Raw genomic sequence first — 24,061 nt, 5'->3', positions numbered from 1 at the left:
AGATAGAGTGATATCTCCTTGATTGTACACGTCGAATAAACTTTTGCTACTTGATACATACTATATCAAAATAGCCCAACAATTTGGCTATATTGGAAACTGTTAATGCCAAATCGAAAGGTGCGGTTTGTGCATCGAGTTTGGTGCCCCGTACGATACTTCACCACTTTCAAGATCTTAGTTTTGTTGTCTTAACTTCAAACGCAATAAGTTTGATACAGACTTTTAAACTTTTTATCTTCCCCCACCCTCGGATGTGCTTCAAGAGGTATACCATGTTCGTACTGATCAATCCAAGAGGTATTCCCCAAAAACAAAATACCGGTCCAAATCTGGAGGGGGAAACCGCTCTTTGACAGCCAGACGCCGGCCAAATATTTGTTCACCTTTTTCAACTTCTTCTCATCTATAGACTCTTGAATTATTTATTGCTTAAGACTGGGACCCACGCCAGGTTTCTTTAAGACCCCCCACCAGTCAATGAATAATGATTATATATACATTCAGTTTTCTTTTCATGGATGGGGTCCAAGTTTTCGCCGTCTGATAATGTATGGCATTTGATCGAAAGCGGGCGCTATTGCCGAACACCGGGCGATCAACGTAAACCATGTTTTGACGACAGCAAAGGACAAGCATAAGACTACCCGGTAACAAGTATACTTTTAAATCCAATTGACTTACCAACGAATTTTTTAATATTTCATAGATAATCTCCTTCGCAGTAGCCCATTTTTAAACTCAAAGGACTGAATAAAAGTGACAGTGATTGGTGTGTAATGCAGGGGCAGATCCAGGATTTTCCAAAAGGGGGGCACAATTTCCCGAGGAAAATTTGACAAGCAAAAAAAAAAAAAAAAAAGTCGACAATTTCTAAGGGGGGGGGCACACTTCTGCTTTAACCGCATATTTACATAACAAATTTTCATTGTGCCTCTCAAAAGAGGGGGGGCACGGGCCGGCTTTGCCACCCCCCCCCCCCCCAGATCCGCCAGTGGTGTAATGTAATCTAGGTGATCTTGCATGTGTTTTTCACCCATTTATTGGCCGACTTGTTGAATGTGTCGAATAATATAAAAAATGAAAGAAAATAATGGAAGGTCCAAATAGCATCCATAGTTGTAAACATGCTAAAGAGTGTTCGGATATTGATTTGTGAAGACATGATATAGTTTCAGAGCAAAGATAACTTTAAAATTAGTTTTAAACAATTACTCATAGCAAACGAGATATGTTTTTTTTTAAGTTGACAAAAAATGGAAGCTCTAGCAAATGCAAATGAAGTGCTAATGTGCATAATGAATGAATAATTAAATTCATTCTAAATTTTCTCATTCAAATCTGTTTTGAAATTAGTCGCTTATGCATGAACATGATGAACGCGGCGGTTCCCAGTTCAGTCATAAAACCCCGCTACTTTACAAACATAAAACTGAAACTCTAAAAGGTCCTTAAATCAATTAGCTGAATTTGATAATTAAATAATACGTTATCAACAAACCATATACGACCCATGCCAGTATGCTATTGATTCATGTAAGTGTTATATACTGAGAATCGTCAAATAGAGTTAGGCATATAATCGTAGGCATGGAGATATCAATATAATATTCTGAACAAGAATCGTTAACTCTATTGTAACCCTGTCAGGCCCTCTGAGATATTAATGCAGAAGCAAATATCGCAGGAGAATGTCGTGTCGCTATTAAAAATAATTGAAACAACGCTGTTTACGATATGAATCGTACAGTATTTGTTCAAGCATTTTAAACAAGTGTTTAAAATCTTAAACAACAAAGTTTAAATTCAAATATTTAATTATCAATAATTTGTACATGGTTCTTTAAGATTTTAAACACTTGTTTAAACTGTTTAAACAACTACTGTGCGATTCACATAGTAAACATCGTTGTTTAAATTATTTTTAACAGTTTTTATACATGATATTGGTAAAGTTCGACGAACTCAACTTTAAAAGCTCTTATGAAATCGAGTAAACTTTTGACCCTTTTCCACGAGATAATATTCTGATGCCAGTGTCCGATATGACCAAACTTCCAATGCCCGATTCGAGTTGCTTGTTGTTTGTTCTTTAATTATACTATCAGTTAATGAGTTAATCTCTAACCATCATGCTCTTGCGAGAAAAATAATGTCCTGTTTTCACCTAACTCTGTGGACTTTGAACATGGATGAAGAGTTTGCGTGCCCCCGAATAGTCTTCCTTTAAGAAGTTAGGCTTCAGGATATCCCTTTTTAATAGCCGAAAAATACGTTGATTTATATTTTATGCCGGCAAATTTTTCATTTTTTTTAGTACCGCTTCACCATAATGTCGTATTTCAATGGTGCTTAATTTATTAGTCTTCGTCAAAAAGAAATTAAGAAAATGAAATCATACGTGCATGGCCACATATCGAAAATACTTTTCTCCTCGTGGCATATGTTAACAAAGTAGGATTTTCAAAATGAAAAGAAAAAAATATACATAATACTGACAAATAAATAGAATATTATTGGTATAGATTGACAAAATGTTTAAAGTTTGAAGTAAAACTTGGTTATTCCAACTGATTTGGGAAGTGTTTCTTTTTAATACATATTTGTAGAAAATTCAAATCTTGTTTTTTATTTCACAGACAAAACATGAAAATATAGATCCAGTCTGTAAGCGAGGCAATTCAATATGATGGCGTGATGTCACCATAGGATATCATCGTTATACGTCTGAAATGATGTCTTATATTGTTTCATGACAATCGACAATACTTGAAATTGTATTGGCTCCATGAAATGGAATACTTCAGAATCGTATATAGGAGCTTTTTTTTAATTCATTTTTTCTCAAGTTCTCGTTCAAACCCCTTTTCGTTAAGCAAACAAAATGTGGAAATTGCAAATTATTCTTGCAACTCGTGTGACTTAATTTAAATAGTCTCGGTCAATAATATATAGACAATACACATTACCAAGGGCATTAGTATAATTATTTGCCCGATGGTAACTGAAACAGTGTGAAACCATGGACCTATAGGTCCATGGTGAAACACACAAGACGAGGCTAATGAGTTTTGGACAGTTTAAAATAAAAGTTTAATTTCTTTTACTCATGAGTGGTGTGCATTATTTGTTTTATTATGATAGCATTGATCCTTGACTGTCGCTTGATGAAGTCATGCACTCGTGCCATTGTTCAACTTGGTATAAGGAGTGAAACATTGGGTGTGGATTGCAACTTTCAATAGAATACCATTTTCTAACATTCTAAATCATTCGCATTTCAAGACACTATACTCAAAATCACAACTGTGAGTAAAATCAAATTAAAACCATTCTGTCTTATAGGAAAACCAAAATGAAGTGGACATCGTGACACAACGTTGCGTAAACATACAAAATTGTATCTTAGGTATTTTTTTCTTGAAACATTTGCGAAAGACAGCCATCGTTGTGACTGGCTATATTGCCATACTGCGATTGATTGTAACCCGTTTGTGTAACAGGGCGCTTAATGATCATCTCGAATTGGTACCTCATCGTGTCACGTGGTTTTTTTTTATTTTTGATAAATGAAAGTTCGTCAAAACAGCCCTTCTGCTTCTGAGATGGTTAAAGTCCAACCGATAACCCCCTTTAACCATGCAGATAATAACATATGGTGTTATTCCAGTTCCTTTACCCTTGGAGGTAAATATTATTACTATTTTTTTTTTTTACTTTTATCAAATTTTATGTTTACATGGAAGGGGTAGAGAATGGGATTATCTGAAGATGTTAAATTATTATTCTCTAACTTTATCTATACACAGCAAAAACTTTGGTGTTAACCGGTGTACATAGAGGACCACACCAGTTATTTTACACCGGTGTTAATATGACAGTGTTAATTTAACACCTATAGGTGTTATTACAACACCTTTGGTTGTTACATTTACACTCTTTGGCCCGTATTCTGAACCTGGGTTTAATTAAACCCTGGTTTAAAGTTGTGATTTAAGTATGGAGAGCCAATTGGGGCACAAATTCCTAATAGTACACATCCAATCGATCAACTCATATGACACCCAAATTGTTCATAAGAATCTGGGAATAATAGTCATTTAGTATTTTGAAGTATTCTTTCTTCATAATGAAAGCAAAATATTAAACATAAGAAATATACAATAGAAACATAATTTTTGAACTTTTGGCTCCCTATAATTTTAGCACAGAGTTAGACCATGGTCTAAGTTAAACCTGACTTCAGAATAAGGCCCTTTGGGGTTATGTTCAATCTCTAGGGTGTAATTTTAACATCTCAGGGTGTGGTCCTCTATTAAAACCAACTGGTGTCAGTTTTAACACCACTTTGTTTTTAAGTATTCAGTGATGTTTTGTATTTTGGCTGGGTATAATGTAGCATGTCACACGACATGTATGTTTTAGGTCTTGGTATGATGATAAAGATGATGGGGATAAGAGTGATGATGTTGATGATGATGATGATGATAATAATAATAATAATAATAATAATATTAATACTAATGATAATAATAATAATAATAATAACAATGATATAATAATAATAGTAGTAGTAAGAAGAAGAAGAAGGAGGAAGATGGGAGGAGGAGGAGGAGGAGAACGACGACGATTGTAATAATGATTGGCCTAACCATAATTAAATGCTTTAAAAACTCAAGATTATGTGCCACAGAGTAAAAGATATGGGTTAGTTTCACTGTATTTAATAAAGCTTCTTTTTTTCCGGTACTCTCATTAAGAAATCCACTAAAATATCATAATGTCATAATCATGATAATTGTAGGTCATTTTGCGGCTTGGTTGTCGAAATAATTATGTTCATAGATTATCTATATCATTCTTATCGTATAAATTCGCAATAACAAAACCGAATGTTGACATATTTCTATTTTATCTCTTCAAATATTTACCATGTTCCGATTGTCGATTGATATACATGGGAGCAACGTCCTGTGAATAGCACCACTATCTCTGATAATAATTTCTATAATTGTGCCAATGAGGAATAGATCTCCCATTAACCCGCGTGTGTTAGGTTAGTCGAAAGATTATAGAGTTCACTGTGCACTCTCTTTTAAGCGTCTGCATGATTTCTGGCAAGTTCTATCCATATCGTCAGATGAAATGTTGCTATACCAAGGAGGTACTCCTTGAATACAATATTGTGGTGTTGGCCAGTGCCTCAAGCCCCCCCCCCCCCACCCAACCCCATCTATCATGTCTATAGGCATAGGATATAACTAATGTAATGTTGATACCTGGTTGATACCTGGTATCGCACATGTCATTTTCATTTTTTTTTATATACTAGATGGAATCAAAAATTTAAATTGAATATAATAATCATTGTAATTGTGTATAGCTGAAAAATATTTTTTTGGGGGGTAAAATAATCATCATGGTGGAGAAGTTTGTAAAACGTGTTTCTACATCATAATCTAACGTCATGGAGAATTTAAAGATTTGTTTTCAAGATTAAAGATAGAAGAGTTGTGATCGAAGTATCTTTTTTTAGTCGTCCTTGACTCTTCATACTTGGATTGAGTGTTAACATGAAAAGCCAAGTCAGATTTATGTTTAATCTGAAATGACCAGAAAGAAGATGAGCTGGCAATTTTGCGGTTTTCAAAGAACATGACAGTTCAGTATGACCACGCATTGTTTTAGATGTCTGTTAATCGAACTTTGGGTTTTATTTAATTAAAGGATTTGTACCGCGTGATTTTGGTAGCTATAAAAGTGCGCTCCTTCCTTGCCCAATCCGCAGACCGGCAAAATGGTAGACCGGGATGAGACATCAGGACCCCGTCTTACAAAAAAAAATAGTTACGATTGATCCGATCAATCGTAACTCTATGGAAATCCATCAGTGTCATATTTTTTTTTCTACGAAAAATTTGCACAATGTCCTTTGTATGCAAAGAGCAGCGCAGTGAATTTTCAAGAAAACAATGAATGCATAAATGTACATCATAGCTAGAAAATATTTTGAACAAACATGCATAATAGATGTTGACGTTGCTGGCCGTCCATAGTTGCGATTTTGCCCATTCCAAAGTAATTGCTGCTTAATTTTTAACCTTACTGGACAATATGCTTCCCGCACTAGGTAAAATACCCCCCCCCCCAAAAAAAAAAAAAAAAAATTGTTTGGACACATAATTACCCTCCTGCTGGTTAAAATTTTACCCAATATTTTTTTACGGTGTATACTGCTTGTAAATTTTAAATGAGAGCACCCCTTCCCAATATTGAATGCTTGATTTCCCTCTCCATCTTATATTCCTAGATGGATCATGATGAGTGTGGGGGAAGAAAAATAAGTAAGATGTTTGGTGTTTCTGCCCACCCCCCCCCCCAAAAAAAAAATGGATGTAATAAAGGGAACCTTTTTTTTGTTGCTAAATAAAAATAATTCTTGATTTTTTTTTCATTTCATTAAAACATAATACAGAGTAATATGAATCAAATAGAAATTTAAGGTTAATCCAATATAGAATAATCATTATCTAAAAACATTTAAAGTAACAGTTATGCTATCCTGGGTCCCTGACACTTTTGGCGTATTCTATTTTATCACATGTCTTTTTTTTTCTACAACTATTTAAAGATACCTTTTGATATCCTGTCACAATTGACGTCGCTGTCGCACAGAGTTATTTTTGAAAGTTTCCGTCACCCCTGAACATCTTCTGTCAAGATGAAATTATTTCCTCAATCATTTTATGAAAATTGGTAGAAAAAAAAAAACGATGGCGTGCGTCATTTATATTGATACCGAACTTACAGAGAAATTTATAGTATTTTAACTCTTGAAATAAAATGAACCACATTCCATGTTGTCTATCCACGAAAAATTGAAAGAAATTTCATTTTTCAATTTTTCTCCTTGTCTGCTGAATATTTCCTTCCGTGCACAGGCCGGTACGAAGATCATTAGATATTAATATTTCAGAAGATAATAAAGAATGGGTATTAACGCAGGTGCTCAAGGGGGCAGTCATACCAGGGTCCCGTAACAGCAATCGATCGGACCATTCATTTTTATAAATTGATTGTACATTGTATAGTCGATGGAATCAATCGTAAAAAAATATTATATGATGATTGTTAAGCTTTGTGCATACGGACCCCAGAAAGTTTTAGCCGGCGAATTTCTTTTTTTTTCATTCATTCTTTTCCTTCTCTTTTTCTTCTTCTTCTTCTTCTTCTTCATCTTCTTCTCCTTCTACTTCTTCTTCTTCTTCTTTCCTTGGCAAATAGTTGATTATTTTGCCAAAGATTTTTAAAACATATTGATAACTTCTTTAATATTTTTTGTGTGTTTTTTTTCAATCATTTCCTCTTCCTTTTTTTTTATTTTTTTTTAAATATTCTATGTTCTTTTCTTTTCTTTCCTTTTTTTCTTTTCTCCCTTCCTTTTCTTTTTTTTTTCTTTTTGTTAAATGTTCTTTCCTTTCATTTTTGAAATTATATTTTCTTTTCTTTTTTTTAATATCAAGAATTGTCTTTTGTTAAGGATTGATATCAAGGAATGGGTTTAAGTTAACCGCGTGCAATAGCCTATATACGTATGTCGGCATACGCTGCCTAAAATGTCAGGTGTAACAGCCTCACAAAGCTATAGAAATAAATTAATATTTAACCCCTAGTCTCTCCGTTTACGTTGGTTTATAAATAACCACGATCAGAGTACAATAACGCGCTGTTCTAATAATTTTATGACAGTCATAGCCATCAACTATATAGGACCTGTAGCTGGTAGTAATAGTATTTAATATAATTTTAAACATTTATATTTAAGATTATAGACTTTCACCGTGGGATTTAACTCGTTTTGATTTCTTGTATTCATTTATTTCTTTACATATTTTGGGGTTTTTTTTATATATGGACATCATAATGAATTAAATGTAAAGAAAGGATATTTTGTTAAGTTGAGACTGGCAATAGTCAGTCTGGTAAAATTTCAGGGAAAGAGAGCTAAAAAATGAAAGATGGTGCGTGTGCGTTAGAGAGAGGGAGAGAGAGGGGTTGGATGATGAGGGGCTAGTGGTTAGTGGTTACTGGAATAATGGTGATTCTTTCGCTTGGAATCGAAACCTAACAAAAAGACAAAGTTTGTACGAGTTGGGACAACGTGCATGTGATGAGCAAAACAGTATGTACTTTTGAACCCTTTTCTCATCATGCATGCATTTAGATTGTATGGTCCTTGATCGATTCAAGAGAATAATTCTTTTACAAACTTGCAATAATTAGTCGTGAATTATTTACCTGGGATATTGATATCTAATCCTTGGTTTCAAGTACATATGTTCACCTGGTAATCACGTGACATATTACGTCACCGCTCTGCGCCTGTCAGTTATTGAGAATTGATAACTAATTTTTATGATTCTTAATTTCTTGTTTCTTTCTTCTTTGTTATTTTATTTTGTTTTATTTCCGCAGTTTGTCATTATTCCTCCTCACCCCTCTTATTCTTCTTGCCCGTTGTTGATATCTTTTTGTTCTTCTTGCTTGTTTTTCTGCTTCTTTTTGTTTCTTTTACTTCATCATCATCTTCGTCGTCGTCGTCTTCTTCTCTGCCTCCTCATTTTTCCTCCTCCTCCTTCTCCTCCTCCTCCTTCTTCTTCTTCTCCTTCTTCTTCTTCCTCCTCTTCTCCTTCTGTTTCTTCTCCATCTTATTACTTTGTTTTCTTCTTCTCGTTCTCAATTTTATACGGGAAAGCTTTGAGTAGCTTACAAGAAGGCCCGAACAATTGAATAAATTAATCATAAATTCATTTATACCTGCATTGCACTGTCATGCATTCAATCTTATTTATTATGCCCCTATCATCACTTGTAAAGTAAGCCTGTGCTTTTATGGAATCTTTCTTTTATCTTTACAGATATATATACAAAGACAAGCCTCTCGTCTTGAATCCGTATCTATCTTGTCGTCTGCTATCTCCTTGCTGAAATAATACATGTTCTCTGATTGGTCAGTCTTATTCTGTTACGTCATCAATGACCAATCCCACTGAGACTCCTTTCGTTTCGTTACAAGTCGACGTGAACTGTTTGCTGAAGAGTTTACGCGCCACCAGCAGCTGCCGAGACTCCAAAAATTAGTCTGAAACGAGACTCGAAGATCGACGGAACGCTGGACACCGCGGGAGCTTTACCACCAACGACTTGCTGACCTGTCTCCAACTCCAGGTTCTGCACGATACTGGAGAAAAGAATCGGTTTAATGTTTATGTCGAGGAAATAAGCGGATATATCAATCACCATGTACGGCGAGAAAGACAATGACCAACCAAAATACCGATGCATCGACCACGCGATGACATCGGCGTTCTACAAGCTCGGCAAGCTCGTTTCCCGACATCGTATCTTCTTCCTCCTGATGCCACTGGCGGTCGCCATCGTGTGCATTCACGGTTTAACTCTCCTGGTTATCCAAGACGACGTCGTCTACCTCTTCACGCCGACTGGGAGCCCTGGTAAAGCAGATGGTGAAGTCTTTAAGACCTACTTCCAATCTGGGGATAATGAGACGGAGTTTTTGCCAAATAGAGAGCTGATCGATCGCCAGGTAAGAACCATTGTAGTACGTCTCTTTTTTAATATAAAGTATTGTACTTTTTTGTACTATTTTGTATTTAAAAAATTTAATGGATGGGCTAAGAGCGCTTCTGAGCCTAATGACAAATATGTGATATAACTTGTCTTACACTAAAAGTATCTCTGAGACAGATGGAGATAATGGTTTTGATTAATAAATTCCGACGTCTTATATCGCCTAACGGATCGAAACCGACATGAACATGATAACAACTACTACTACAACAACAACAACAACAATGTCACCAATTATACAAAGTTGGCACAATTTTTGCTCTTAGATATATCAATTTCAATTATCTTGTCTATTCTTGTTATGATTGAAATGAAAATATACATGTATATGTCGCATAATTAGTGCTAAAATTGTGTGCTTTTTCGAGGCGACAAAGTTCAAACTCTAACTCTTTCGCTTGTCTTGCTGTCCTCTCTGTCTGTTGATTATTGTGTTACTTTATATGCATCTTTTTACTGAAAGTTGATTGAATAAATGAATTTTAAAAAAATCGCCAAATGATTTTGAATTGTTGAATATTAGCATAATCAATGCTAAATTTGTATCCCTGAACATATAAAATATCCTATATCCTGGTCGCCGATCTGCATGTATAATCAACATTAAAGATACTTTCGTAGACACCAAAACGAAATTGCCGTCATTTGCGCAAAAATTAAAATTGTTGAATTTAATATTTTCATGGTATTGTTTAACATGATTGTATTCAAAGTCCGATTCTATTTTCAAGTTGAACTTATAATTTTCGATAACAATGTCAGAAAAGGAATGGTATTCTGCCTGGTACTATATTGCAGTTTAAACAGTCTCGTCAGCTAAATCATAAATGTAGATTGAATTAAAAATCAGAGATTATCGTTTATCGTTTTACAGTTGATAATATCTAGTTCATCGTATGACTTCATTGAATATCCATTTTCCGCCCATGTGTTAAATTATGCATGGTTTAAACTGTGAGTGGTATTTCATTTACTTATCGGTATGAAGAGATTGGTCTCCAATATAACTATCCATTTCTGGTTTAAATGATATAAACGTAATCGTGAATCTCGCTGGCCCAATGTTAGAGGAAATTACCTTTGAAGGTATACTACTTCCCTTTACTTATACATGTATTATAATTTTTTCAAAGCGTTACCACAAGTATTTCAATGTGGGATATGGTTGCTTCTGTGTTTCAGATTCAAATAATTTTTGTGGGGGTGTCGTGGTCTAATGGTAATGACTCTCGTCTTTCAGTCTTAGGGACGTGGGTTCGATTCCCAGCCATGGCGCGCTTTCATTCAGCAAGAAATTTACCCACATCCCAGGTGAGGTAATGGGTACCGGCAGGAAGTAATTCTTTAAAAAGCTGCGAGCACCGGAATCGGTTGCCGAGCTTAGCCGGGGTAACATTAGGCCGCCTTGAGCACCTAACAAGGTGGATACATGTGCTATACATATGCCCTCTGGATATATTTGTTATTACATTCCTTTTTTGTACAGACTCGTGGTAGCATCATCATCAGGGAGAAGAAGGATGGCAACGTCCTCTCGACAGCGGCCTTCCGGGAGATCGCCCACCTGGACGAACTCATCAGAACCTTCACATTCACCAACAACCTCACAGATTACAGCTATGACCACCTCTGCCAAACATGGCTGCACGTTTGCCATGACAACCTGCTCATGTCATTGTTACGTGATCACGTGGAGACGATGGACTATATGAATTTGACCTTCCCTTTCGTCCCGCTGCCCCCGCCCCACGAGGGCCGGGTCTTCGTGGGGAATCAGCTGGGAGGGGTGGATCTGTACCCCGGCACCGATGTCATCAAAATAGCTAGGGCGATGCTGCTCATTTATACCATCACTCGAGAAACACATGAAGCGGAAGAGCTGGCGTATGAGTGGGAGGAACACTTCATCCAAGAGGTGAATATTAATCGATTATGAGCTATGATAATAGGCATATTATATTTAGGGAAATACACTTGTCACATTGAAAGCATCTTGCCCGTTTTAACTGAAATGTCGGCAAAGACCGATATCAACAATGACTTTATTTGCATTGGATTGAGGAGAAAAGATATCCACGAAAGTCTGAAAAGACTCAGCAAATGTTAAGATTATCAATATTATATAGATGATAATTATATCAAAATCTCAATGCCCCCCCCCAAAAAAAAAAAAACTGTATTTCGAGGCACAATCATAATTGGATATTTCTGCTTGAACATATTATGTAAGTGACTCGTTATTGATGATTCTAATAACTATATATGTGATAAAAACTGCATCAGTTTATAAAGGAAATCATTTTTTTTTTCAAAGTCCATTGGTTATTAATCTTGGTTCAGGTAGATATTTGAGACGCATAATCTAACTTAAATATGTAGTGTTTCTATTTGTAATGGTTATTGGTTAACTCTTTGTTTCGTTGTTTTAAATTAGGTGGACAAATTCGCCGAATCCGCCGAGCACATCGTCATCTCTTACGAGACCAGCTTCGGACTGGCGGACGAGGTCGGCGAAGCGAGCAAGCGTGTCATACCTCTCTTCATCGCCACGTTCTGCATGCTCGTCCTGTTCGCTGTCGGTTCGTGTATCATGAGAGACTGGGTGCAGTCGAAACCATGGTTGGGGTTGATCGGGGTCATCTCGGCGTCGCTGGCCATCGTCTCCTCCATCGGGTTCCTGAGCTATTGCAGGATCGAGTTCAATGAAATTGTATCGCTGATGCCCTTCCTCATCATCGGTGAGTTGATTTAAATGAATGGGAGAGGTTCATCTCATTGGTGTCAAAACTTCAACACTGGTATTCACTCTTCATCACCGGTGTTCATAGAAGACTATGCTAATCAGTTTACACCCATGTTAAGGTGCTAGTGTCATGGATGAGTAGAATAAAGAAAGAAGAGTGGAGCAAGTGAAGGATGGATAAACGGAAGAGGAAAAAATATATATAACAGACATTATGAACATGGTGATTATGTGAAGAATGAGAAAATTCAATCGTTAAATTCCTTTAGATATTTTGTTCCTCCACGAGATACTCCTGACGTTTAAGATTTTCTTTATAAAAGCAAAAAACTTAACCACCCCCCCCCCCCTTCATACGTCATAAACCAGAAATGTTGCTGAACTTTCTTTTTTGTTCTATTCCATCAGGTGTCGGCGTTGACAACATGTTTATCATGATCGCGGGTTGGCGCCAGATGAGCATCTACCTTCCGGTACACGAGCGGATGGGCAAGACCTACTCCGAAGCAGCCGTCTCCATCACCATCACCAACCTCACAACAATCCTTGCCTTCATCATCGGCGCTTCCATCTCCTTGCCGGCCATCCGAGCATTCTGCATCTACGCCGGGGTGGCCATGTTCTTCGCCTACTTCTACCAGATAACCTTCTTCGGCTCCTGCATGGCGTTTACCGGCGAGCGGGAGGCAAAGAATCTTCACTGCTACACCTGCAAGAAGGTTCTCTCGAAGGAAGAGTCGCCCAACAAGCTGTATATGATCTTCTGCGCTGGTGGTGTGCCGCAGCCGGACTCCAAGTGCAGGAAGCCCGAAGGCCACATCATCCACCCGATCATGGTTCTATTCAGAGACTACTACGCTCCGTTCCTGATGAGGAGATGGATGAAGGTAATTGCGATGGGGATATTCATTGCTTACATTTGCGGAGCTATCTATGGCTGCATGAACATTACTCAAGGATTGAAGCTTCGGAACTTGGCCAGAGATGGCTCACCTACGTGGAGATTCTACAAGGAATTTGAAGACTACTTCAGCGAGTATGGCCCTGTCGTGAGCGTAGCGGTCACAGAACAGGTGGATTACTGGAATAAGTCCGCGCAGGACTCGCTAAACGAAACGCTCGCTGAGATTGAAGCGACGGATCTTTTTCACGGTAGCGAGATAACTGTTTCCTGGTTGCGCGTTTATGCACAGTACCTTCAAGCTATCTTCCAAACCAGCGAACTTGATAAGGAAACATTCCTCACAATACTCCAACACAAATTCTTGAAGGATTATCGCTTCAAGGAATTCGAACTCGACATCGCGTTCGAGTACGCTGCGGACAACATTACCGCGGTCGACATCAAAGCTTCCCGTTTCTTGGTAACATCTCGCAACATGAACAGCGCAATGCAAAAGCGTGACATGATGTTGGAGGTCCGGGACATCGCCACTGAATCTCCCTTTGACATCGTCACGTTCCATCCAATGTTCGTGGTCTATGACCAGTACGTCGGGACGATGCCAAACTTGTTCCAGACGTTGGGTATCGCGATGGCGTGCATGATGATTGTGTCTTTAATCATGATCCCGCACCCGATCTGTGCCATCTTCGTCACCCTTTGCGCCATCAGCATCGACGCTGCCGTCATTGGGTACATGTCGCTCTGGGGCGTCAACCTCGACACCGTCTCCGTCATCAACATCATCCTCTGCATCGGGTTCAGTGTCGACTTCTCTGCTCACATCACGTATTCATTCGTGTCCGCTCCAGATGAGGATCCCAACAAACGCGCCATCGCCGCTCTCTTCGCTGTCGGCATGCCCATCGCCCAAGGAGCCTTATCGTCGATGATCGCTCTGAGTCCCTTGGCAACAGCTCCAACATACCTCTTCAGGACATTCTTTAAAACTCTTTTCCTAGCCATGTCATTCGGGGCTCTCCACGGCCTCGTCTTCTTACCAGTAATCCTATCATTCCTCGGGAACTTCATCCCGCGGAATCACTTAAGAGAAACAGAACGAGAGGTAGAGGTCGAAAAGAAAGACATTGACCAATGCAATATTTACGTGAACTATATGTTAGAACCCCCCGTTATAGCGGCGGCCCCTGACAACGAGTTTGTCGTCGTCGAAACCAAAGTCAGCACCGTATGACGAAAGCACCACTTCCATCGGACACACACCTGTGAGAAGTGGTATATTCGAATCTAACTCCCAAGTGCCTCTATATTTTGTTTCCATTATAATATATCAGATAACATGGCGATATGGTTGTTAGATTTTTATGTAATTGTTTACGATGCAATAACTACGAATATACTCGATGTGCTACTATGCTGATCAGAGATGATTTTCTGATCCAAGTTGTAGTAGAAATCATCATAACCATTGAAGGGATTGCTTCTCGTTATGGCGGAGCAATTATTCAATGGTCATCAGCGCCGTATCGGCTGCTGTTTTTTTTTCCAAGGTAAGGTAGAATATTGAACCTTCCACACAAAAAATACCTCACAATCCAACATCGAAAGTGAATTCTGGATTGTTTAACGAAAGAGCGATTCCATTGGTATTGTTACCAATGACCATAGTCATTTTATGATGCAGGTGAGCCTAATGGTTTAGGACTTGTATTATAACGGCTACACAATGCAATATTCTTCTGCGATTCGTTGAAGATATCATACTTTGATAACGACTTTCATAACGTACAAGGTATTCGAAATTGAAATGGAAAAGCGATTCGCTGCATCTTTTATAAAGATAAATCCTGTATGCGTGAATGGGTCGCATGAGGGTTTTCAAATGAATGGGTAGAATTATCAACCTTTACAACCTGTGTGCATTGGACTTAAAACTGAAAAGGGGGGCTAATTCTGGTACCAGGGTCTCTACCTAGTGCTCCTATCAGATGTTGCCTAAGTCGCGAACTCGCAGTCCGTCACACCAGCAGAAGGGACTCCGAATCGACCAATGGTATGTAATTTGAAATAACGCAATAGTTTTGATCGGAATGGAGTCGCTTTTGCCAGTGTGACACCACCATGATCATGGTGCAACAATTCATGAAAAGATGTACAGCAAGTGTTTCGGAAAAGAATTATTTGAAGGACTGTGTATAATATGTCGAAGCTGCATAAATTATGCCAAATGCTGCGTTTCATAAGTCATTTGGATCATTTTAAAGTCTTGCTTTCATAAAAGGCCACATTCATGCGTTTCGAAATTGAAAGTCTGACACACGTCTTTCGCTGAGACTTTTATTCGACACTCCCGGCATGTGTTCGGAAGACTGGTTGGCATATTCCTCACAATTGTATTAAATATACATTTTTCTCCATTCGTGTCATTTCACAATGACAGATATATATGGATTGAATACCATTCTGTCAAAAGTATCACAAACTCGAATTTTGTCTCTGCGCTTTACTTCGGCCAGATCATTTCAAAGCCAAAGCAAATAGTCCCGAAAGACTTCAAAAAAAGTCGGAGCGGGGCATAAGTCTATCAAAACAAGTGTTCACAGTCATTTTCGTCATTCAAAATGATGGAGCGACCACCTTAGATTTTAAAATGCGTAACGTCTTTTAATTCTTAAGCAAGGTTATGGGAAAAAACAGACAAAGTTGTCCAGACTTTTAACTTTCCAGGCTACCTTATTTTGCATACCATTGATGTGGTATCTCCGCTTAAAGCAGGGTTATAGGTTGATAAGGGTTTCATGTTGTCATGTTTTTCATCATGAAAATTAGTCCATTAGACGTTGTTTCATTCATGGAAAATGGTTCGTTTCATCTTTATTGTTGCATTGAAATTAAGTATGGATCTCCTGTACAATTGGTAAGTCAGATGGAATATTTGCCATATTGGATCTCAAGCTATTATCTACTTACTTTCAGAAGAGGACCCCTCTCCCGCAACTACACCCCCCCCCCCCCCCCGTGAAAGGCAAATCCTCAGATTCTAAAAGAAAATTAATGTTGGCAATGTAATTCTCCATTAGTTTTGCTGAGTTTCAAATTTCCGACTTAAGTTTTCGACTTCAAAGAACAATGGGAATTAAATCGTGTTGCAATTCCGAACGAAAAGTGCATTCACCCGGCGTCTCCGTGTCATTGTGATAATACTCTAAATCGTAAGATCGTTGCCATGTTAGTTTATCCATTTACATGTTTACTGAATTGCCGTGAATCGAGTTCCCCAATAGGAGTTTCCCTTTGCAGTATATATATATTGTCGACGATTTTGCATCATCATCTGACATCCACGTGTTTATTTTTCGGATTTAACCAGAAATGAGACGAGTTGAGACAATATACAAAGGAATATCTTATCAAGTTTCTGTCAGTGTTTAAATGGACTTTACACGGATTAAGATACACAAGGAGAGGTTGACAGATAAGGTTGATGTCAGATCGGTTAGGTTAGGTTTAAGATAAACCCAGAAGGTTTTTGGCGTCGGGCGAATAGTCTGCAGGCACAGACTCTGATTGAAACTTTGATCAACAAGTGTGTCTCCACGCAAAGACTAGCTCATACAAAACTTGCTGTAGGCATGAGTAGGCTGCCATTCAGACCCTTAACTCGAGTGAAGGGTTTGCACAGCAGACTATTAGGCGAAAGGGAGAATTTTCGGGGGGTCGGAAGTAGAATAAAACTCCAGTATCGCTTAAACGGCATTGAACGTTATGCTATCAGTGTATGGTAATACTGCTAGGACTTTCAAAAGCCATTGTCGGTACAGGTTAAACCGTTTATGCGTTTATTGCTTTATTATTAATTATTTTGACGTTTATTTCACAATATTTTATTTCGGTTGGCCTCATACATTTATATCGTTATATGTTCATCTCAAGGAAATGTTGAAATATGTGCAATTGCTAGATTTAGACGTTCATTTTAAAAAATATGATAACACCCCTTCATGTTTTATTGCGATTATTGTTTTTGTGGTATATTTTAAAATTGAGTGTTATTAAGTTTAAAAAGGGGTTAATATTAACATTCCAGCATGTTAAGTATACTTTCGTTGTAGTGGTCAATTTAAACGAAATCAGGTGAGACTTTGAAACCAAATTCCGCCGAGTGAAAATTATGTAGAACAGTAGAATGACATACCATATTCTTTAAAAAATATTGAAAATAAGTGTATACATCTGCTTAAATGAAATTACAACAGTGTCTGGCTCAGAAATTAGTTCATCATATTTCTTGCATTGAAGGGCCGTAATCTACGGGTTGAAATTATCATTAGAACGACATTACCATTTAAATCAAAGTATGTGATTTAATAGATAAGAAAATTATATTCGAATGGAAGAAAACTATTTATATTGCAGTATACTCTTTTTTCTCATGAAAAGGGAACTCCTTTTTTCCTGGTTTGGAGAAAATTTTAAACTATTTTGTTCACATTTGCTCGTAATTTCGAAATTGCGACTGCATAACTGCTGTATTTATGAAATATTGTCATATAATTATGGTGCTAAATTGCGTTACGCATTAGCTGTGTATTACATTTATTCTTTTCTCTTTCCAAGATTTGACCAATTTTGTTATCAAGAATTTTGATATTATTTTCATTTACGTTTTGCTCTCAGCCAGTGATTAATACTTAATTTTTCTTTGCTGAAGGTGTTATGTTATGTAATCACATGACTTGTTTTGAATTTAAATCGATAACATTTCCCATCATGATCAGTACTACATGATAATTCCAATATTTTTTTCATTTAATTCATATTTTTTTCAGTTAATTCGCTTGGAAATAGCATGTTGATGATGCGAGAGAAAAATACGACCAAAACAATATCGAAATAATCAATTGCATCATTATGGCCCTTTTAATATCAATTATTGCTAAATTTGAAAGATATATGTGCATATTGTTCAATATAGATCCGGTGATTTTTTTTTTTTAATTAATATATTTTATGCTGAGTGAAGGAAATTCTAATTCCGCATTACAAAAATACAACGACCAAAAATATCAATTATTTAAGTTTTGTTTACATGTAAATGTGCATAACTCGGGGTGTTTATTTGGAATAGCGAAGGCTTGTAGATTGAGAGCGATCAATAAGATTGTATTTTTTATTGTCTTTGAGAATCGAGAGATATAGAAATAAAATGATATATTCTTGTGTAAATCGATAACAATGGTTTCTTTCTGTTTTTATGAACTAAAGAACGCGTTTTATAACTTAGCTTTCGGATGACGGTGATCGTGTAAGAGAGGATGTTTGTGATGATGGTGGTGATGATGATGATGACGACGACGACGACGATGATGATGATGATGATGAAGATGGGGATGATAATGATGGTGATGATGATGACTATGATGATGAAAGATGATGGTGATGAAAGATATGATGCTGAGGAGTAGGATAGTAATGATGATCATCATCATTTTGCTGATAGTGATAATGATGATGGCGAATACAATGATGACGATGCTGCTACTGATGATTGTGATGATGCTGGTTGGGATGATTATGATGATGATGAAGAAGATGGGGATGATGATAATGATGGTGATGATGATGACGACGACGGTGATGATGATGAGGATGATGAAGATGGTAATAACAATGATGATTATGATGATGATGATGATGATGATGAGAGATATGATGCTGAGGATTAGGATGGTGATGATGATCATCATCATTTTGTTGATAGTGATAATGATGATGACGAATACAATGATGACGATGCTGCTACTGCTGATGATGATGATTGTGATGATGCTGGTTGGGATGATTTTGATGATGATCATGATGATGATGACGACGGTGATGATGATGAGGTGGAGGAGGAGGAGGATGATGAAGATGGTGATGATGATGATGAAGAAGATGGGGATGATGATAATGATGGTGATGATGGTGATGAGGATGACGACGGTGATAATGATGATGAGGAGGAGGAGGATGAAGATGGTAATAATAATGATGATTATGATGATGATGATGAGGAGGAGGATGATTGTGATGATGCTGGTTGAGATGATTTTGATGATGATGATGATGATGAAGGAGAAGAAGATGGGGATGATGATGATGACGACGGTGATGATGATGAGGTGGAGGAGGAGGAGGATGGAGATGGTGATGATTATGATGATGATGATGAAGAAGATGGGGATGATGATAATGATGGTGATGATGATGACGACGGTGATGATGATGATGATGAGGAGGAGGATGAAGATGGTAATAATAATGATGATTATGATGATGATGATTATGATGATGATGATGATGATGATGAGAGATATGATGCTGAGGATTAGGATGGTGATGATGATCATCATCATTTTGTTGAAAGTGATAATGATGATGACGAATACAATGATGACGATGCTGCTACTGCTGATGATGATGATTGTGATGATCCTGGTTGGGATGATTTTGATGATGATGATGATGATGAAGGAGAAGAAGATGGGGATGATGATGATGACGACGGTGATGATGATGATGATGATGAAGAAGATGGGAATGATGATAATGATGGTGATTATGATGACGACGGTGATGATGATGATGAGGAGGAGGAGGATGAAGATGGTAATAATAATGATGATTATGATGATGATGATAATGATGATGATGTTGATGATGAAGAAGACGATGGGGATGATGATAATAATGATGATTATGATGACGACGGTGATGATGATGATGAGGAGGAGGATGATTGTGATGATGCTGGTTGTGATGATTATGATGATGATGATGATGAAGGAGAAGAAGATGGAGATGATGATGATGACGACGGTGATGATTATGATGAGGATGATGATGAAAGATATGCTGAGGAGTAGGATGGTGATGATCATCATCATAGTGATAATGATGATGACGAATACAATGATGACGATGCTGCTACTGCTGATGATGATGATTATCGCTATTTTTGCTGTGGTGATTGTGATGCTGACGGACAATAGCCTTGTTTTATTGTCCTCTTTATACACATCCCCCCTCCTGTCCTCATCCGACATCTCTCATCAGATAAACCCTTTTTCTTTTATGTTGGAGAACAAATCTCATAATTAGAGATGCTTGGTTGGTTAATGATTAGTCCAATATTTATAAATCTTATATCTAAATGTAATGAATAACTATCAGTTATCATTAAGGAAACCATGCGATTTGAGAGAATATAAATTGAGAATGAATTACAGTTCAATTAAACATACAATACAGTCTTAGTTAATCGGTCATCAAAACTTGCAATCGCTAAAGTACATCTTTGTGGAATAGCGCCATCTTTTGTTGATTACATACATTATACAATGAAAATATTGGGGGGCAAACATATCGTTTTGCCCCCCCCCCCCCCCCCAATAATTCCACATGTGCCAAAAATAAAAGAAGATTGTAATGTTACACAGAAATCAGTAAGCGAGATTGAGATACACAACTCGTTCTTTAATTAAAATCGTGCTCAAAATGTCCGCTTTTCAGATTGGAATATAAAAAAATTTCAGCTCGCGCTTCGCGCTCGCATCGTTTCTGTAGCAAAAACCCATACTTTTCATGATTAAATAGGTGAATAGAATGTCCCGTTTTCAGTTCTAAACCTCAAAAGAACTCCCGCTTCGATTTGCAATAATCTTTTGTTGGATATTTATATCTTGTTCTTTATTAAAAACGTCCATTAAACTCAATTTTTTCAGATCGAAATATCAAAATTTTCAGCTCGCGCTACGCGCTCGCATTTAGTGTTTTTTTTTAGATAACCATCTTAGCTATTGGTACCAAAAATGCTTAGAATATCAAGCTTTCAGGTCAGAATATAAAGAAATTTCAGCTCGCGCTTCGCGCTCACATTAATTTGTTGGTGGGATATGTGCATGTCTCCACCTCGTGAGTCATATATATATATATATGCATATGTGTGTGTGTGTGAGTTTGTTTGTTTGTGTGATCGAGCGCCTTATTTGGAAAGTTGATTCATGATTTTGCCACCCCCCCCCAATCTGAAAAATGGATCGACGCCCCTGCCACCACTATCACCATCATTACCACCATCATTCATCGCTGCAATCACCCCACCACCACATTTCATCATCATTATCAGATGATGTTTGAAGGTTTGCACGGTGGTATGAACATTATTATGGGAGTCGTTTACGGTACACCGTGGGTGATTTCAAGTTCAGTGTTGACCTTTTGGTGTTGGTGTTAGGTCAATTTTTACACGATTATAACACCAAACATAACATGAAGATGTTGCCGAAAAGTCACTCACTAGTTGTTGAGATGTTAATAATGTGATCTGGATCAGTTTTACAAGATCTGATTAATTTTTTGAGCTAGGGAAGCAATCCAAAATTCAACACCGTACTTGAAATCACCCCCATGTATCCTTCGGAATGAAGTGTGGTAAAAAGGAATGTAAACCAGTCTTCCTTCTGGTTTGCAGTCTTTTTAAGGAATACTCAATTCCAAAAGATACTGTACTTTCTAACCTCCTCTTTCTCGCCTCTCCATTCACTTCTACCTATATCCACTTTTATCCCAGTCCTTTCTAGGACTTTGCACATGGTGTACCGTAAACCACTTTGGTGATTCATCATTATTACGACCATATAACCACCACCACCATCATCACCATCATCAGATCATCATCATCATCTCCGTCATCACCGTCAGCATCACCATCATCATCACCATCATCACTATCATCATCACTTACGTCACCATCATCAGCAATATCATCATCGTCATCATCATAATCACTATCATCACCATCATAATCATCACCATCATCATCATCGGCAGCAGCAGCAGCATCATCATTGTATTCGCCATCATCACTATCATTATCATCATCATCTCCGTCATCACCGTCAGCATCACCATCATCACTATCATTATTACCATCGTCACCATCATCAGCAATATCATCATCAACATCATCATCATCATCACTATCATCACCATCATAATCATCACCATCATCATCTTCATCATCGGCAGCAGCAGCAGCATCATCATCATTGTATTCGCCATCATCACTATCATTAAAATGATGATGATGATCATCATCCCCATCTTTTTTCATTATCATCATCATCACCATCACCATCATCACCATCATCATCACCACCATCATCACTATCATCATCATCATTATCATATTATGTATTTTGTATGCTTATGAACATCATTTTGGGCCATCCAAACAAGCCTGATGAGCTTTCACTTGGTCCACCAATATTTTAAAATATATTTGTATATTGCTTTGTATATATTTTAATTTTGTGGAAATAATGAAAAGTAATGAAATCATCAACGTCAATTGAATTAAAATTACACTTCATAATGCCTTAACAACTCTATGCAAACACAAAGAAACAATAGCAAACACTTCACCATTATGAATATTCATATTTTTTTAATTTGTATTCATATTCAATTAACATAAATAGTTCTCATAACAAGAAAGAGGGAAAGATAAACCACTCACAAAGAAAAGAGAGAAGTAGATTACAGATGAGAACACAATTAATCTTAATATTCTTCAAAGTTTATACAAGACAGGCAATATACAATATACAAAAGAAAGAGAAGAAAACCATATCAACACCCGCCCCCTTCCCCCAAAATACGAGCACACCCAGTAAAATTCACTGTTGCTATTAACGACCTTCTAAACACGATGCACCAGACCTCATAGCATGTACCCGCACAAGGCCGTTGCCCGCAATGCATAAAGCTCAAATGTAGAAATATATATATATATATTTATATTTAATTAGTGAAAAGACATTATATAAGCAGATACTTGAAGAGCATAACTTTTAGCATTAATGTATGATACATCAGGCATAAACACTGCGAGAACCAGTTATATTTTGGACTTGAATTTAAAACAAAAAAAGGAAACCTAAATTTAATGAGAAAAATACCAAATCAATGACCAGGAATGTCATATTACTTGAAAGTATTCTAAGGATACCTTGATTTGGGTTTGCAGAGGACTATGCATCAACACCATTCTAAATTAGTTTGTAAAAAAAAGGTGTTTTTTTAATTTCACTTCATGGGGAAAATAGATGGAATTTTCCCAGGAGGCGGAGGACTACATGTACGTTTGTCTAAATCAAAATTACTTTCTGCTTAGCCATATCTCATAAACCTTGCTTTCGGTTTAAAACATGCCCTAAATGTGCATCGTTGACTTATATGGGGTTAAAATGACTGGTGTTTTCTAGAGTGCATATCTCGGCTCTCATTGCAGATCTGGCCAAGCGGAAGATGAGGACAAATGTACGTGACACTCTGCCTCCTGGACCCTTCCCAAATACATATGCCTGGTTCTTAAATGGATTGGGGTACCAAGTCTCACTAGAATGTGCCTCATTTTGCATAAAATTGATAAACTATGTTGCATATTTTTTTTCAAAACAGGGTGGATAGGGACACCAGTCATTCTGCTTTATGTGATCTTCTACCAATTCCTTGTAAATGTTGTGATTCTATATCATTTTGATTCAATAATACACACAAAAAATGATTTTAAAGGTATCATTAAAATATTAAGCTATACTTACAACTGATATAAATGTAATGGTAGCTGGTAAATTTCTCATCAAAATCGAAAGTTGGTTTCTGTTTTTTTCTTCTTCAAATTGCAAGTACAAGATTACACTATTCCGATCTGCTTC

General features: G+C 37.2%; 1 protein-coding gene across 1 annotated transcript; it reads left to right on the top strand.

Annotated features, from left to right (window-relative positions):
• Nucleotides 1–8,917: 8,917 nt before the first annotated feature.
• Nucleotides 8,918–17,152, top strand: LOC129280658 (patched domain-containing protein 3-like). The gene is made up of 4 exons (XM_054916677.2): nucleotides 8,918–9,607; nucleotides 11,138–11,566; nucleotides 12,086–12,389; nucleotides 12,803–17,152. The coding sequence occupies exons 1-4, from the start codon at nucleotides 9,302–9,304 to the stop codon at nucleotides 14,530–14,532; spliced, it is 2,769 nt and encodes a 922-aa protein (XP_054772652.2). The 5' UTR covers nucleotides 8,918–9,301; the 3' UTR covers nucleotides 14,533–17,152.
• The last annotated feature ends 6,909 nt before the right edge of the window (nucleotides 17,153–24,061 follow it).

The sequence above is a fragment of the Lytechinus pictus genome, chromosome 17 (genome assembly GCF_037042905.1).
Source record: "Lytechinus pictus isolate F3 Inbred chromosome 17, Lp3.0, whole genome shotgun sequence".
Classification (NCBI taxonomy): Eukaryota; Metazoa; Echinodermata; class Echinoidea; order Temnopleuroida; family Toxopneustidae; genus Lytechinus; species Lytechinus pictus.
This window is presented reverse-complemented; position numbering and strand designations above follow the sequence as displayed.

Coding starts and splice junctions, on each gene's coding strand:
- LOC129280658 (XM_054916677.2), top strand. CDS start 9,302: ATGTACGGCGAGAAAGACAATGACCAACCAAAATACCGATGCATCGAC. Junction 11,567..12,085: donor AGGAACACTTCATCCAAGAG/GTGAATATTAAT, acceptor GTTTTAAATTAG/GTGGACAAATTCGCCGAATC. Junction 12,390..12,802: donor GATGCCCTTCCTCATCATCG/GTGAGTTGATTT, acceptor CTATTCCATCAG/GTGTCGGCGTTGACAACATG.